Source organism: Cucurbita pepo, chromosome LG14, assembly GCF_002806865.2.
Source record: "Cucurbita pepo subsp. pepo cultivar mu-cu-16 chromosome LG14, ASM280686v2, whole genome shotgun sequence".
In the NCBI taxonomy this organism is placed as follows: Eukaryota; Viridiplantae; Streptophyta; class Magnoliopsida; order Cucurbitales; family Cucurbitaceae; genus Cucurbita; species Cucurbita pepo.
Genome location: NC_036651.1, coordinates 298763 through 314514, shown reverse-complemented (window position 1 = coordinate 314514; position 15752 = coordinate 298763). Strand labels below are relative to the sequence as shown.

At 36.5% G+C, this 15752-nt stretch overlaps 4 protein-coding genes across 7 annotated transcripts in view; 2 read left to right on the top strand and 2 right to left on the bottom strand.

Moving 5' to 3' along the window:
• Positions 1-659, top strand: part of LOC111810659 (transcription factor SPEECHLESS-like) — a 2093-nt gene extending 1434 nt beyond the window's left edge. Inside the window, exon 3 of the mRNA XM_023697402.1 lies at positions 442-659. Coding sequence (XP_023553170.1) covers positions 442-507 — 66 coding nt within the window. The 3' untranslated portion in view covers positions 508-659. The remainder of the gene's footprint in view (positions 1-441) is intronic.
• Positions 660-1045: 386 nt separating this feature from the next.
• On the bottom strand, positions 1046-4340 carry LOC111809956 (probable WRKY transcription factor 53). The gene is made up of 5 exons (XM_023696447.1): positions 4322-4340; positions 3943-4185; positions 2251-2902; positions 2036-2164; positions 1046-1968 (listed from the first exon to the last, which is right to left on the bottom strand). The coding sequence occupies exons 3-5, from the start codon at positions 2586-2588 to the stop codon at positions 1293-1295; spliced, it is 1143 nt and encodes a 380-aa protein (XP_023552215.1). The 5' UTR covers positions 2589-2902; positions 3943-4185; positions 4322-4340; the 3' UTR covers positions 1046-1292.
• Positions 4223-8081, top strand: LOC111809954 (RNA polymerase sigma factor sigE, chloroplastic/mitochondrial-like). Of its 2 annotated transcripts, XM_023696445.1 has the most exons (6): positions 4223-4335; positions 4939-5632; positions 5729-5875; positions 6171-6407; positions 6979-7242; positions 7585-8081. In XM_023696445.1, exons 2-6 carry the CDS (start codon positions 4949-4951, stop codon positions 7780-7782), a joined length of 1530 nt encoding a protein of 509 aa, XP_023552213.1. In that variant the 5' UTR covers positions 4223-4335; positions 4939-4948; the 3' UTR covers positions 7783-8081. The 2 variants fall into 2 exon arrangements, with proteins under 2 accessions (XP_023552213.1, XP_023552214.1); XM_023696446.1 differs by lacking the exon at positions 4223-4335 and having other exon boundaries at positions 4899-5632.
• Positions 8082-9262: 1181 nt separating this feature from the next.
• On the bottom strand, positions 9263-15364 carry LOC111809957 (abscisic acid receptor PYL8-like). 3 transcript variants are annotated; one of them, XM_023696448.1, is made up of 5 exons: positions 14936-15364; positions 14243-14350; positions 12121-12457; positions 10953-11168; positions 9263-10312 (listed from the first exon to the last, which is right to left on the bottom strand). In XM_023696448.1, the coding sequence occupies exons 3-5, from the start codon at positions 12244-12246 to the stop codon at positions 10100-10102; spliced, it is 555 nt and encodes a 184-aa protein (XP_023552216.1). In that variant the 5' UTR covers positions 12247-12457; positions 14243-14350; positions 14936-15364; the 3' UTR covers positions 9263-10099. The 3 variants fall into 3 exon arrangements, with proteins under 3 accessions (XP_023552216.1, XP_023552218.1, XP_023552217.1); XM_023696450.1 differs by having other exon boundaries at positions 10953-11096; XM_023696449.1 differs by lacking the exons at positions 14243-14350; positions 14936-15364 and having other exon boundaries at positions 12121-12497.
• Between the last annotated feature and the right edge of the window lie 388 nt (positions 15365-15752).

Here is a 15752-nt window from a genome sequence, read left to right as displayed (position 1 = left end):
TTTTTTTTTTTTTTTTTTTTTTTTTTTTTTTTCTTGTTTTATGAGAATCATTTCATAACTCATTAAGGGTTTTGGGTTTTAGAGAATTGAAGTCATCAATTTGAGAAAGATTTCATCTGGGGTTTTCTTTTCTTAAAAAAAAAAAGAAAATTTTCATTGAAATGATATATGGGTTGTGTTTCGTTTTGTGTAATTTGAGCACAAGCACCAAAGCACTCCATTGTTTGCCATGTTGAAGGTTCGTTTAAGCTCACAGATGGCTTCCATGCACGAACTAAAATGGCTCGAATTTCCGAGCTGAAATGATACCCATTTTTGCATGTTCAGAGGAGAAAAATCCCAGCTTTATACACAAATTTGCATCTTTTATCGTTTTATCTTCATTTTTCAGTGAATTAATCAGTGGATCAATCATATTGATTGTTTATTTTCCTTTTATAGATCGGAATTGAATGCCAACTTAGTGCAGAGGAACTGGCTCACCAAATTCAGCAAACATTCTGCTAATTGAAGTCCAGAATTGAAGGAGGAGGAGTTTTGGTTACTTAATTGTGTCTGCACAAAGAGAATCCTCTTTACAAATTAATGTAACTCTCTTTCTTCAATTCTTTTTTCAACTAAAATTCCTCTTTTCATTTATGTAATAGATAGATGCAATCTCATCCCTCTCATCATCAAAAACTACTAAGCTTCTTGTCTAATCATATTCACCATATTAACATTATCACTGCATCTTTTATTTATTTATTCATTTATTTATTGTTATATAGTTTTAAATCAGTGATTGGGGAGCACAGAGCATTAACATAAAGCTGAATCTATAAGCTATATGTATATATATATATATATATAGCTTCTGTGTTTCTGTGAAACAATTTAATTTTCCCCCAATCTAGTGAAAAAGGGTGGGCCTTTATACATTAAAAATAATCTTTTTAAAAGAAATATAAATTCTAGAAAGAAAAAAGAATAATCCCTAAAGCTTTGGGCCCAAGGATTTGGTGGGCTTTCTCCTTGTTATGGCCCAAACATAATGGGCTTAGGGCTCATTACTGTATTGTTGTGTACAAGTCTGTTGGGCCTTCATGACCTCACCCCCAAAAGAAATTATAAGAAAAAAAATCCTTACTTGGAATGAAGTTACTAAAATATTCTCAAAACAAAACACTCCAAAACTATCAAAAGTTGTAAAAATAATAAGTTGTAAGATCAGAAAGTATGAAAATTTGTTAAAACTTGATGGAGATTTGGTTGCAGAGTATCATTGTTGTTGAGTCTATAAGGAAGGAGATTTAGGAGAAGAAATTTGTGTTGTGGAATGTGAAAGTTGGCTCCATCTGAAGCTCGCCGAATGGGAAGTCTAAGCCAGGAGTTGCAGAGTTTGAAGCTGAAGTTGGTGAGGAAAAAATCTCAGAAAGCTCGGATTTGTTTGGCTGCAAATCCAACTTCTGATGATGTCCAACAAATCCTTCACTCAACCCACTTGAGGATGCAGAGAAATAGCTCAACCCACTTGAGGATGCAGAGAAATAGCTCAACCCAGATCCAGATGTTGTTGGGGACAAAAATGGAGGAGGAGAGAACTCGGAAAAGTTGACGTTGGCTCTCAATGTCGACCCGGACTCGACACGGTCTGCAGCCTCATAATTTGACGTGGGATCATAGTTAAAAGGATGGAATAATGTTGGATCATGAGTTGTGTCAAGGTTTTCAGTTATGACTCTTAAGGATGGGCATGAGCTCAAGAGAGCATCAGGCGATGTTTGTTGGTTTTGGACCCTTTGATCAGGTAGTAGTAGAGGGTGGTTTTGTTGCTGAAACTCTGTGCTTGCAGATGGAATAACTTGGGTGCAACTATGGGTTCCTCGGTACGTGATCTCGAAGACGTTTGGATCGTGATCGGACCGTTGAACTTGTTTGGTTGCAAGACAACCTTGGAGGTTCCTGTGTGTGCATCTGTAATACCCTCTGCATGTCAACAACAGACAATGTAAGTATATAAAACATAAAGGGATCACCAAAATTGTAGTTTTACCTGGGATGTCTGGCACCAAGAATGCCTTTTTGACCATATTTCCTCCAGCAAAAGCCATCATCAAAAGACCCTTCAAGGGCCATCCCTGGACTAACTTGGAATTTCTGTGTCCAAGTTGGAAGAATGTTCCTGCAATTACATCCAAAACTGTAGTTTACCAATAATTTTAATCAGAAATAAGCTTTTTCTTTATGTTTTTGGTTAAAATGAGTTACCTTGTGCGGGAAGAAGCATTGGTATGATCATGGTCCTTGAATTCACGGTCAGAGTCTTCACTCCTTGGGCTTCCATTGAGAGAGGAAGGAGATTCAGATATTTGGATTCCATTAGAGCTGAGCAATGACAGTGCCTTTTCATATGAAGATAAGATCTTTTGAACTAATAGTTCACTGCCATCATTCGAAGCTGAAGAAGAAGAAGCAGCAGCAGCAGCCATGGAAGATGTTGATGGCCTCACATTGAGATGAATTAGGAGTTGCTTTGCTAATTCCTTCCCTTTAAGCAGCTCATTTTTCAACTTCTTCTTTTGGTCCCATTCTCCAAAACTGTCCATGATTAAAGTTCTGAAATTTGGAGAACAAGACAACAAAACAAAACAAAACTTGGGATTTAAGGCTGAAACCCAACAGGATTGTGTAAGAAAGCAAAGACATGAAGTGGGTGATGAAGTCTGATGGAGGAGGAAGGGAATGGTGTGGGTATTTATGAAGAGGGGTGAGAAACTTTTTTGAAACCAAAGAAAAGAAGGGGAATAGTTTTAGAAGAAGGAGAAGGGTTCAGTCTTCGGTCGTCGATACATTGCTTGGAAATTGATTTCAGAGATCATCTCCGATTCTTGACCAATTCCACTTTCTTCTAAAACACACCCTAAATTAAAACATAAAACACACAATTATTTCCAATTTTGATCCAAACACAATCAAATAATGTGTAGATGTGGACCAATTCAAATGCAAATAATTGGAAGGTAAGAGGAAATCTTGAAAAATAAGGGGAAACGACACAAATACTATGAAATTGCAGAGTCAACCAGTTGACTTTTGGTTGTTTTTATTTTCTTAGCCGTGTGGAGACCATTCTAACATTCTTTTTATTATTATAATCTCTCTACACTTTTTCTTTCTTTATTCGTTTGATCCCAACAATAATCATTTTATACAAAGTTATTATGGTGTGTATTTGAAGAAGAACATGCGTAGTGTTGTGTCAGATTCCAATCGGTTGGAGAGGGAATCGAAACATTTCTTATAAGTCTGTGAAAACATTTATCTAGTAGACGCTCCTTAGTAGACATGTTTTAAAACCGTGAGACTGACGACTGTACGTAACAGGTCAAAACAGACAATATTGACTAGCGATGGGTTTGGGGGACAATAAATTCAACAAAAGGAGCAAAAGGGTTCACTCTAGAAGGTATATGGACCCATATGAATGTTTCGAAAGTTTAAGATATAAAATGAACATGAATGAATGCACATGACCAAAGTGAACGTTTTAAAAAGTATAGGAATCATATGAACCAAAAAAATAAAACTGAAGGTACAAATACCAAATTGTGATTTAAATCTCTTGTTATACCAAAAAAAAATTCAAAGCAGCCAAAAATGATATGAAAATACTGAGGAATTAGTTGACAATCATTAAGATATATGAACCTCCTAAACATAGACCCTAACACTTTCATAACAACCATGAACGGCTCTAGGGAAAAGCTATTACATTCAAATGACCTTATAGTAAACGGTATATGACTAACATATAAAATAAGTCGTTCTTATCTCAACATGATCTATCAGAAAATTTCAATTGGATTGGGAATCCCCATTATCAATTTTTTTAAAAGAAAAATAAAAGAGATAATTGTATGGTTGGCTTTTTAAGCAACGTGTAGAGCTAGGAACCAGTACCAAAGTTGGGTCCCATTAAGGTTGATGCTCCAAACCCAACTAGAACCACATGTCTGTCACTTGCATCATCCATTAACTTCACATAAAATATCTTCTCCTCCACTCCTCGCCTGCCACGTAATATTCACCCTCCCTCTGATAGTCGCCACGTCACCCTCACAATTTTAGTCCACTACCCTTTGCCTACGTTGCTGCTTTCATCACCGTTGATCGACCACAAACCCCCCTCATCACCGTCCATTTCTGTCAATTACAAAGTGAGATTGTTTGTGGACACCAAAATTCATGTATTTAGGAGGAGACTGTCATTTTAAGGTTGTTCTCTCTAATCCTGGGAAATCAGAAGGAAAGATTGAAGAAGAAAAAACCTGTGCTTTACCTTGATCTTTGAAGGTTTGTGTTTCTCAACTTGGTTTTCATTTTCTGTTTGTTTGATTAAGGATGCAGCTGTAGTTGAATCTTCTGTTTATTTTACTGAGGAAATTCTAGAGAATCTTGCTCGTTGTGGGAAAATCAGATAACTCCTTGAACTTAAGCTTTTAGGTGCAAATGGTTGAACTTTTTGTGTGTTTATGAGCATTTTCTTTCAGAATAGGATCTCCCACAATAGACCCACCTGAAAAAACATGTAAAGTTCCAAGCTTTGTAGTCCCAGTTCATTCAAACAGTAAAGAAGATGAAGTTAGGGGCAGAAAGGACTTCTTGAAGTTACTTTTAAGGAAAATGGTGTTAGCTATGTACTAAACTAGAAAAGTGGTGTTTATTTGAGCTGTGATACCTATTGCTATATGTGCAGCAAAATGGATGTCTTCTATGGTTTTTGCTAATGACTTGTTTTATGAATTGCCCATGAGGGAAATTTCAGTCCTTTCTCTTGTGAATACTTTTGGCCAATGCATTGTTTCAAGTCTAGGATTTGAGTGATAAGAGTTGGCAGTTACAATTCATTGCATGTTGCTGGAGCTTCCATATTGATTTCGTTTTCTCTTTTTGAAGGCTACTTGGTATGGGAGTTGTGACCGTTTCAAGCTCGGCAGCACGAACTCCTTTTCGGCTAGGTGGAAAATTTTCCAATAACATTTCTGCATTGAAAAGACCATCGATTGTCGCTTTTAAAGTAGATAAGCACACGAACACTACTTTGGTCTCACCCCACGAGCAAGTAACCCTGCCTGTGGAGAGTAACAACAGAAACCAGAAAAGAACAGGAAAAAGTAGCAAATCTCTAAAGAGAGTTAAAGCTGTCTTGATCGATGAAGCTACTCCCTGTACTTCGGATGTGGATTACAATGAGGCTGCTGCTAAACTTGAAAACATTTTCAAGCTTAGCCCTGTGACAGAGGATACTGATATGGAAAATGAAGATGGCAGACCGAAAAGAGGACAGCAAAGGAGGAAAAAGTTAGGCAAGAGACCATGTGATGGTGTAGTCAGGAACCAGACTAAGAGGATTAAGCGACTCGATCTCGACAAGAGGATAGCATTGAAAAGTAACAAGGAAGGCAAATCAGCTCCTTCATTAAGTAAACAAAAAGAGACCAAAAGTGAAGCTGATGAGATTGATGATCTTGTAAGAAACTACTCTGCTTCTACTGATTTGGTTAGTTTAGACTGGAAAAAGATGAAGATTCCTCCAGTTCTTCCTTCATCAGAGCATACCCGTTTGTTCAAGTTGGTTCAACCAATGAAGGTGAGGCTTAAGAATTCTGGTGCTGGAAACTGATTTGAATGGAAGTTTGAATAAAAGTGATTTTGTTGACTGCCAAATAATGTTTTCCTCTATTAGGCACTTATTCAAGCACAAGAAGAACTGCAGAAAGGGTTGGGAAGAGAACCAACTGAAGGAGAATTGGCCAATGCGACAAATATGAATGTAATTCAAGTAAGGAGACAGTTGGAGGTTGGTCGTGCTGCCCGAAACAAACTCATCAAGGTAAGAGTCACTTCCTTCAGGCTTCTGTGATACCATGACTGCCTTTTCTTTCTCCATGAAAATAATTTACTTTCAGTTCTTATCCATCAGCCATGGAGTTTATCAACGTACAAGTTTATATGATTGATATGTTTGTCATATTCCGTTCAATCAAAATGTAAAGGTTCCTTTCCTAGGGTACATACTGATCTTCCAATAACATATTGGAGTGCAGACAGATTGAATGTAGTTGTAATCAACTTATGATATAATGCACTAGGATAGAACTAATGGTTAGGTCTTACATCTGTTGCAGCATAATCTCCGCCTTGTATTATTTGTGATCAACAAATACTTTGAAGATTTTGCAAGTGGCCCAAAATTTCAAGACCTTTGTCAAGCAGGAGTCAAGGGACTCATTACAGCGATTGATCGCTTTGAGCCTAAGAGGAGATTCCGCCTATCAACTTATGCTTTATTTTGGATAAGGCATGCTATTATTCGGTCAATGACTCTCTCAAGCTTCACACGTGTCTCATTTGGACTCGACTCGGTTAGTGATTATAGTACTTCGCCTTTTCCATTCCTTTTTTTTTTATCATGGCAATGAACTACTTGCGTTCCTTAATCATCATTCTACTTTCCTTCATGACATCATATTACTGTTGCTAAATGTAAAACAACCAAAGAGGTTGGTACCTTAAATAGTGAAGAAACAAAGAGAAATTGAATAAGGGAATATTTAAACTTTGAAGAAAAACTAAAATGTTATATTGAGAGTTTGGTCTCGAGAGTCTCCAAGAAATAATTTCATAAGAAACAATATAAGATAGATTCTAGCCACCGTCTGAAGGGGAAGGAAGGTTCTCTCTCCATAGTTGTAGTTCAAAGAAAAAAGAAGCTATGATTGACTGAAATAGAGAAGAAAGTCGTGCTAGAGTAGCCAAGATTTTTGGAAGCAAGCTCTACGATAAATCATCTAGCTCCCATTTGTGGTAGACGGCAATTAAAAAGCTGAATTGAATCTGTTCACTTTGTTATGTTTTGAATCTAAATCATTGTCTAAATGGTTCTTGCTGCACATGAAGGCATGGGTTATTGAGACTGAACCTTTTCTTATGCAGGTAAGAGTTGAAATTCAAAGAGCTAAACTTGAGTTATTATGTGAGCTTCATAGATTGCCAACAGAGCAAGAGGTAATCGCAAAAGTTGGCATCTCACCTGAGAGGTACCTAGAAGTAATGAGGGCTACAAAACCAGTTTACTCTCTCCATTCTAGGCACTCAACTACATCAGAAGAGTTTATCAGTGGGATCGCTGATGTAGAAGGTACTGGAGGCGACAACCGGAGGCAATCAGCTCTTCTGAGGCTTGCTCTCGACGATGTGGTAATTTTTCCCCCTGTAAACCACTAATTTAACTTGTGAAATATATTTGGTAAAATGTCTTCACACCAAGAATTCAAGGTGAACGACATCTTGGCTACATCTGCTATGCTTGTTTAAAATGCAACTGACTTGCACTGCACTACACTTATTCTTCCCAAATCGATGTAAAAGTAGGCTGTTGTACTGACATGGACCTCTCCTTTTGGTAGATTTCTTAGGCATTCCTGACTTATCAGTAGATATGACCCGTTTAATCTGCTGCATCTTGCATGGGATGCCTTGAAATCCCCTATATTGCTGATATTTTGATAATATGTTCCTAAATTTAAATTCTTTTTCCAGCTTGATTCTCTTAAGCCGAAAGAGAGTTTGGTGATCCGACAAAGATACGGTCTTGATGGCAAAGGAAACCGAACATTAGGTGAGATAGCCGGAAATCTAAATATTTCAAGGGAAATGGTTCGAAAGCATGAAGTGAAAGCTCTCATGAAGCTCAAGCATCCTGCAAGAGTGGATTACCTTCGTCGGTATTTAATCTGAACTGATGAGAACATCAAGCTTTGTTTCAATGATCTTGTACTCCGGATTATTTCCTATCGCCAAAACATCTCAAGGGGCAAGAGATTTGTACCATATATTTGTAACTACTTGAACATAGAAACCTCACCCCATATGATTCTTATTTTTAAGGACATACAATTGGCAGCTCTGCAACTTTCTTTGTAGGAAGAAGGCAGTTTTATAGGAGAAGAATAGCAACTAAAAGACAGGAATGGTTATACCCCCTCTTGTATACATACTATGTGATATAAATAAATTATACTGTTTATAAATTTCAACCTTCGACTGTTTTATAAGTTTTTCTCTACAAAGAGGATTCAATAGAAGAACAACAGAAATAGTGGTTTTCAGTTTCAATTCTCCTTATCTCTAGAGGAAGAAACTTCTTCAGCAATCAGTATGAACTGGAGAGAGTGGTCGCAACTTTTTCTTTTGAGAGATTTCGTAGGTGCATTCAATATGCAGACATCCCAATTTCATAGATTTTCCTTTATCAATCCTTTCTTAGAGGAAATGATCCAATCATAGATAGATCTAGAAGTTCAACCATTCTATAGTCATATTTGAAATGGCAGAGAGACTAGTATGATAAAGAAAAATATATACATATAACAGAATTCCTCAGGTATTAGTTACACTATGTTAGACATATTTGAATAATTTTTCAAATAGCAACAATCCATGTCTATGTATCTGCACAGGTTCATCTTGATCCTCGTCTTCTCGCTCAAACTGCCATTTGTGGTTTTCATCTCTTTCTTTCATTTGAAATTTTCTTGCCTTTCCAAATGGGGATTTAAATGTTTCCCAAGAATTCAGTGGTTTCTAAATTTTAAGACATCATCATAATTAACGAAATAGGATTTGGGTGTTAAAAGAATAGACTTCATGGAGTAGCTTGATATTGTCTGTTACATGTCATGAGTTAGATTTATGTTCAAATATATATACGTACAAGGCCTTACAAATGAAATTAATGTTCAAAACTATATGTGAGAGAGTGTTGAGGACACATGAAAATATTAAATTTACAACCTAACACATCGATTAGATCTGACTTTTGGATCGAATACAAGCAATCCATTATGTCAGTAACTCGTTGGAAGGATTTTCCTACTGAAAAGGAAGTTTGTTAGGAATATGGAATTTGTAATCTGCACACTACACTCTTCTTTCCCTTTTTGGAGAAAATATTACTTCTCATATAAGCTTAATGACTTTCTTTGCTTTTTCAGCTATCTCTGTTTCATGAGTAGTTATGCCACTACCGATTAAAATAACGATGGAGGTCACTTTCTTCACAATACAACTATAATCCAACATAACCTTTGACTGAATGGGTGAAACTTGGATGCTTATAAAATTGTCATTGAAAAGAACGAGAACATGAGTTGGCTTGAAAGGCTTGGCCAAGTTCATATCACATGGAGTAAGAAGGCAAGGTCTGTGAGTTCATTTATTTCCGAACACAAGTTAATTAATCATAAGAACTACATAAACTCAAGCCTCTCATATGCACCTCTTAGGTTATACATAAAATCAATCCATCAGAAGTCCAAACACATGGGCCATATAAATAAACACAAGCTAAACATGCCTAAACCTCTAAACTCTTTCTCTTTGGGAAATTCAAGGTTGATTTTTCAATTGCAAAGCGCAAACTTGAACTTATCAAATCCATGAATCGAACATTCCTTTCAACAGTTGCATAGAGTTTTCAACATGATTTAATGAAGAAACTATCGCCAAATCAAAGAAATGCCAAAACATTTTTTTTAAGGTTATATGGCCCTGGTTTGCAGATCAGCTACACTCCAGCCAACATCACGTGAAAAGTAAAATATCCACCAAGAGACCGACAATACTCGAATCCAGATATGTTTCGTCCCAGTTTCACTATCTGAAACTGATAACCAAAATAATTAACCAGTAAACTCATTGTCCCATTGTGTGTGTACTACCATAAATCCTACACTACCTAGCCAAAATCCTGGAAATCGTAGAAGAATACTTCTATACTTCTTACTCATGAATGGGTGTTGAATTCCTTTGTAAAGACATAGGGTGTTGAGTTCCTTTGTAAAGACATAGGGTGCTTCAACCACGAAAGGGAGCACCATATAATTTAAAGACAGCTGACCAGCAAAGAGAGCAAGTGGGAAATGTGTATTGAGAGAGTAGTACAACTGCCAATCTGGCTCCATAACAATGAAGATTCATATGCCTTTGTGCCTAACATCACAAGCAAATCTTGCCCCCACCACTTTCCATCCATAACAATCTTTAAAGATTTCTATCAAACTATAGGCTCAGTCCAATCCTGAATAGCAAGCCCTTCTGAAACATCAGCAAGAGATTTGAGATTGCACTTGATCAAGGTCTCTACAACAAAGCAAGTCTCATCCTTTGTGTTTCCTTCAGGAGTGTCAACCACAAATGACTCAACGACAAGAGTACCTGGCCTTCCTTCTATGATCTCTGAATGGAGGGAAATAATTGAAGAGTAGTTCTGGAAGAAAAGGCAAAGAAAGTTAGTTGACTTATGAAGGACCAATAATTAGAAATGGCAATGACGGCGTTTGTCCATGCACTATCTCACTTGGAGACTTTTCTACTGGGCAATCTTATAGCAAATAGAGGGTGATGATTAGTTTCAGTAAGAGATATCTTCCCAAGATAACTGCAAATTGTTCAAATTCCTAGCCGAATATGTAATCCAGAGGCCTATTTGAGCCACAACCCCCCCATCGTGCAATGGGAAAGAATCAAATTACCACCAGACCACTTGATTATCTGATTTGAATTAAAATTTGCCCAAGCAGGTAAAGCAACACATGAAGAATGTTCAGAGATTTGAGTTGGTCAAGAATGCAGAGTTTCATCATGTGTTAAGATCAAGAGTAATTCCCCGAGTTTGATCTATCCATGAGTTTACCAACTTATTCTCAGATAGGCACCCTAAAGTTCCCCCATAGAGTTTAGCTAAAAACCATTATGTTTTCAGGACTATAAATTACATAAAAGTTGGGCAATGCACATCATGAATATGACTAATGCATGAAATCAATTTAAAATTGAGAATAAATATTTTTTAGGCAAAGCCTCATATTAGTAAATAGCAATCACTTAAAAGAAAAAGAGAAGCATACCCTAAGCCTGTGATCACCACCAACTATCCTGAAGCTAAGGATATGTTTGTCATCATCAAGAAGTTCCAACCTTTCTGTGCTTGTGGTGGCTGGGAGCCCAGATTTGACATCAACTTCTCTAATACTTCCAATCTCAAGATTCCCCTGCACTACACACCAGCTTATAAATGGCTTGTACTTTTGGGGTTGATCAAATCTTCTCACCAAAGACCAAACCTGATGAGAATTAAATTAGAACATGTATGTGCCCAGATAAACCAGCTGCACGTGATAGAAATGTTAAAAAAAAACGAAGTTTGAAAAGCATGATGGTGCAGTTATATATTAGTTGAAAATAGATTTCCATGTTGGTCAAAATTTGTTTTCTCCAAATTTTGTTTCATTAAGCTAGTCTTTCAGTTTGACATGTACATTTCCAGAACCCTTATATGCGTACTATTTTTCCAATGTCCTAGCAATAATAAACCACAAAACCAAGTAATTTCCAATGGATCCAAAAAAAAAAAAAAAAAAAAAAAAAANAAAAAAAAAAAAAAAAAAAAAAAATTAAGCGGCTGAATACTTGGTACTGGTTTAGCTCAGCTGAAACCTCTATTTCTTCACAACGAAAAATCATTTTCAAATACTGTAACCGGTTACACATTCAAAACTTTGGCAACAGAGTTGACAAAACAACAACTGTCAGACTACAAAAACAAGTAAACAAGCCACAGATCTACGTGGTTGCCGGCACTTGACAAAAGAGATAGGCAAACAACTTACAAAGCGAAGGAAGGAAAGTGTTGAGAATAGATTGACAAGATTAGATTTACCTTAAACTATGAACTTAAATTTTTTATCTTGGGGGTAGTAGCAAAAGAAATAAACAATAAAAAGGATTACCACATAGATCAGAGTAAAGGATGCGACAAAGAAAACACATGAATGAAAAAAGTAAAGAAGGTACAAAATTGAAGGCAGAAAACGCCTAAGAAAGAGTAATAGTTGGATCCACCCATGAATTGAGATTTGAGAATGTATAAATATGCACGTCAAAGAATAACAGAGAATTGAAAAAAATGAAGAGAGAAGAATGTATAATGTTTATGTAAAAGCTATAGCGAAGGACACAAATTTGACATACAAAAAAGAAGCATATGGAAAGAGGAGGAGAGGAGGGGGTAGTTACAAGAGGAAGGGGAGCTTTAATGTGCTTGATTAGCAAGGAGGTGCACTGATTCTCAGCAGGCTCGTGCCTGTGATGCCTCCCAATGCACTCCCTCTCCAAGCTGCTAAATCCACCATTCCCACTCATTTCGGAAATTTACCTGAGCTAGCTAGAGCAAAAGCCACAAATTAACAGAAGCTCAAACCTAAAGAGGGCTCATGGTATCCGTACAAGGATCGGATCGGAAACAGAGTCCAATAGGCAATAGGTCTCACGGGAGTTGCACCGGAGACGACAAAACGACGGCAAAGAGGTTGGCCGCGAGCAGACAAGAATGAAGAAATGGGCTCTCAAGTTTCTGTACCACAAAATATATACGCATACCAACAGAAAAAAGCTGAAATAATTATTTATTATAAGATGGAGGGAGAGCGATAAAATTTAAAAAAAAAAAAAAAAAATGTTGAGATAAATGGATGGAATTTTTGGTTACTTGTTTTAGAAGTGGGGACCACCAATTTGTTGTGCCTAACCTATATTTGTACACTACCCCCAACCACTCTCACAACTTTATTATTATTAACCCATTTTCTATTTAGTCTCTCCCTTCTAAAATTAATTTAATTAAATTTTGTTAATTTGATCTTCAAACAAAAATGGATTCTTACACATATATTTAATCCCACATATTTATAGTGAACGAAATATAGGAAATATATAGAACAATATTTTTTTTAAAAAGAATGATAGAAACATAATTCTCCCATTATTTCAGAAAAAGAAAACTCGTTCTTTTTTTTTTTTTTTTTTTTTTTTTTTTTTTTTTTTTTTTTTTTTTTTTTTTTTTNTCGTTTAAAAAAAATTAAAAAATTTCCTACCCCTTTGTTGTTCATGAGGTTAGTAATCAGCATCCTACACAATAGTAAAATATTGTCCACTTTGAGCATAAGATCTCATGGTTTTGCTTTTATTTTCTCTAAAAGACCTCATACCAATGAGATGTATTCCTAACTTATAAACTCATAATTATCACCTTAGTTAGCCAACGTATAAGAAAGAGTGATGATAGGGTTGGTTGAAAATTTTCTGTAAATTCTTGAACAGAACTCCAAGTTTTGGGATGGGATTGAAACAAAAGAAGTAGAAGCATTTAGAGGAATTAAGTACAGGCACTCTCAAAGCTTTATTCTTTTCTTCTATACACAAATGAGGCAGGTGCACATCATTCTCATAAAAGGAGTACTAGTCTATAAGCATTTCTCACCAAATTGAGGGACTCAAAGCCATTAATCTCAACAAAAATAAAAAAGAAGAAGCTAATTCCACGTTCTGGGGTTCAGAAAAATTGACTTGTGAGAGATTCCAAAGTGCCAATTCCTCAAACAGAGTATTACACCTTCCTAGAAGCTATACAAAACATGTCAATTCCGAATGTTTGTTCCTGTTTTTTTCCCCCACAAAAGATCTACCAATTTGTTAAGTTTCTCCAATATTGACGGTTGCTTAAAAAATCAGCAGACGAGAATCTTCTACAAAAGGAATGGATTTTTACTATAGTAGAAAGGTGCTTCCTCCAAATCCATTGGATGCATGGATAAACCCACTGCAATTTGGCTCTGAGTGTGGAATCTCAGTTTTTCTAAACGATCATCACCGCTACTAAAATTCCTAAGATCACAGTTCATTAACAAGCACACAGCAGGCACTCTAATATCGTTGTAGAATGCACGAACATTTGTTTCATTCCAACAATTAAACCACAAGCTAACCTACTAGTGGACTATATATAATAAACTTCAGGCTCATGTGGGTTTATTATATCTTGCATCACTTAACTAACACGAACAAGGGACTACTTGGGACTTGGGAGCTCTTCCTTTAAACATTGTTTTCACTCATTTTCTATAACAATAGAACACAGTTTGTTTTACGAACCAACCTAGTATCATTCTTAAAAGAAATGATATAAAAGTAGTTTGAATCTCTCTCAAACAAGTCTTATTCCTTTTTCTTTCTTTAAGAGATTTAGTGCAGAGGTGGCTCAAGGTGATCCGTGAACAAAAAGAATACCATATCAGTACTTTACTTTAAAATAAGATATCATAGCCATATATACATAAAGAAAATTACCAGAATCACTTACTTAGCTCCATGATATCACTCCATCATTCTCCAAATCTTTGATATCAGTATCAACGAAAGTGCCGAGCAGTGGATGTCTCCAAAGGTCTTCATCTTTTAAAATCAGAACCTGAGTAATTTAATTAGTGAGATGGGTCATCCAACCTTCAAGCTTTAAGTCAAAACAAACCAATTTCTATTCACTGAAGCAGAATCGAATAACCAAGGAGTTCCTAAAATATAGCATCCAATGAACGAAAGGAACTGACGTTTGTCAAATTGTTGGGCAAATCTTTTCACAAGAGAGTTCAACAGTTTTTAGTAAAACTATCAATTTTTCTGCCAAATGATTAGAGAAATATACAATGTTCTCCTCCGAGGAAGAAGACACGAGCAGACACTACTATGAATTATCTACGAAAGCTTTTATGCATAAAAAGAATAACGTTTTTTTACGTAAAGAAAACCCCACAGAAAGAATCAAAAACCTTCAGTTCAGCTTTACGCACAACCAGGGATTCCACCAATATCCATCATTGTTTAAACTTTCTTTTCAACCAGCAAAAACATCGCCCAGTTGAATAAATAATCAAGCAAAACAAATAAACAATCACTTTCCATGGCAAAGAACAGAACAATTAATCTATATTACCCTACATAAAGCATCTTCTCATAAGAAATGGTTATCCTGTGAAGTAAAAGAAGTGATAGATACCCAATCAATAGCATAAAGGAGGGGTAAAGGGTGTCTGTTATTCTGTTCTTCCTCTTGGGTTCGTCTTTTTTCTCTTTGGTTATCATCTTTCCCGTGGGCTCATATCCTGCGAAAGAGTAGGCCAAATCATTCGAAAATTGGAATATTCAGTCCACAAAGAGGGACCGATTATTCCGACCATTCATTCAGAACAAAGTACGCAAATAAATAGAAACGCGGCCGCTAAAACCCCATCCCTTCGTCCCCCCCACGCACAAACACTTCAGGACCATTTTCCTCTCTGCTTTATTCCCGAAATCCAAATTCCCGATACGTATCGGCATTTGGATAAACCAAATGGATTGGTTGTCGCAATATGTCGTTTCTCATCAGAATGCTGCCTGTGCGACGCTTTCGAAATGAGAAGTTGATAGATCAACAGAGTGAAGAAATTTTCAGGCAGTGAATCGTTACAGTTGCCGCGTCAATTTATATAAAGGTATGAACTTACGAACGGAAGCTTCCCGCTATACCAATTCCAAGACTAACCCAGATTGAATAGCGCTGGCCCACTGGAAAGAAAACCCCCATGGGCCTTACTAGCACAAGCCCATATTCAGTTGGACTGGCTTTAATAGCAATTCAAGGAAAAACATAAAATTCAGTGTCACCATATTTGTAAACTTTTTCAAATTAAAACAATACTGATAATTTATATATATTTTCTGTGGGCGGCGGCGCGTGGGAGAAAGAAAAGGAAGGGTTGGGTTTTGTTGGCGGCCACCGGCGTACGCCAAGGGTAAAAGGGTTTCACAAAATCTCATTTATTTATATATAT

Excerpts from the sequence above, each read along its gene's own strand:
- LOC111809956 (XM_023696447.1), bottom strand. The coding sequence starts at position 2,588 with ATGGACAGTTTTGGAGAATGGGACCAAAAGAAGAAGTTGAAAAATGAG. Across the intron at positions 2,165-2,250 it reads AATGCTTCTTCCCGCACAAG|GAACATTCTTCCAACTTGGA; the intron begins GTAACTCATTTT and ends ATGTAATTGCAG. Across the intron at positions 1,969-2,035 it reads CTTGGTGCCAGACATCCCAG|AGGGTATTACAGATGCACAC; the intron begins GTAAAACTACAA and ends GTTGACATGCAG.
- LOC111809957 (XM_023696448.1), bottom strand. The coding sequence starts at position 12,246 with ATGAGTGGGAATGGTGGATTTAGCAGCTTGGAGAGGGAGTGCATTGGG. Across the intron at positions 11,169-12,120 it reads TTAAAGCTCCCCTTCCTCTT|GTTTGGTCTTTGGTGAGAAG; the intron begins GTAACTACCCCC and ends AATTCTCATCAG. Across the intron at positions 10,313-10,952 it reads GTGGTGATCACAGGCTTAGG|AACTACTCTTCAATTATTTC; the intron begins GTATGCTTCTCT and ends CTTTTCTTCCAG.
- LOC111809954 (XM_023696445.1), top strand. The coding sequence starts at position 4,949 with ATGGGAGTTGTGACCGTTTCAAGCTCGGCAGCACGAACTCCTTTTCGG. Across the intron at positions 5,633-5,728 it reads AGTTGGTTCAACCAATGAAG|GCACTTATTCAAGCACAAGA; the intron begins GTGAGGCTTAAG and ends TTCCTCTATTAG. Across the intron at positions 5,876-6,170 it reads CCCGAAACAAACTCATCAAG|CATAATCTCCGCCTTGTATT; the intron begins GTAAGAGTCACT and ends CATCTGTTGCAG.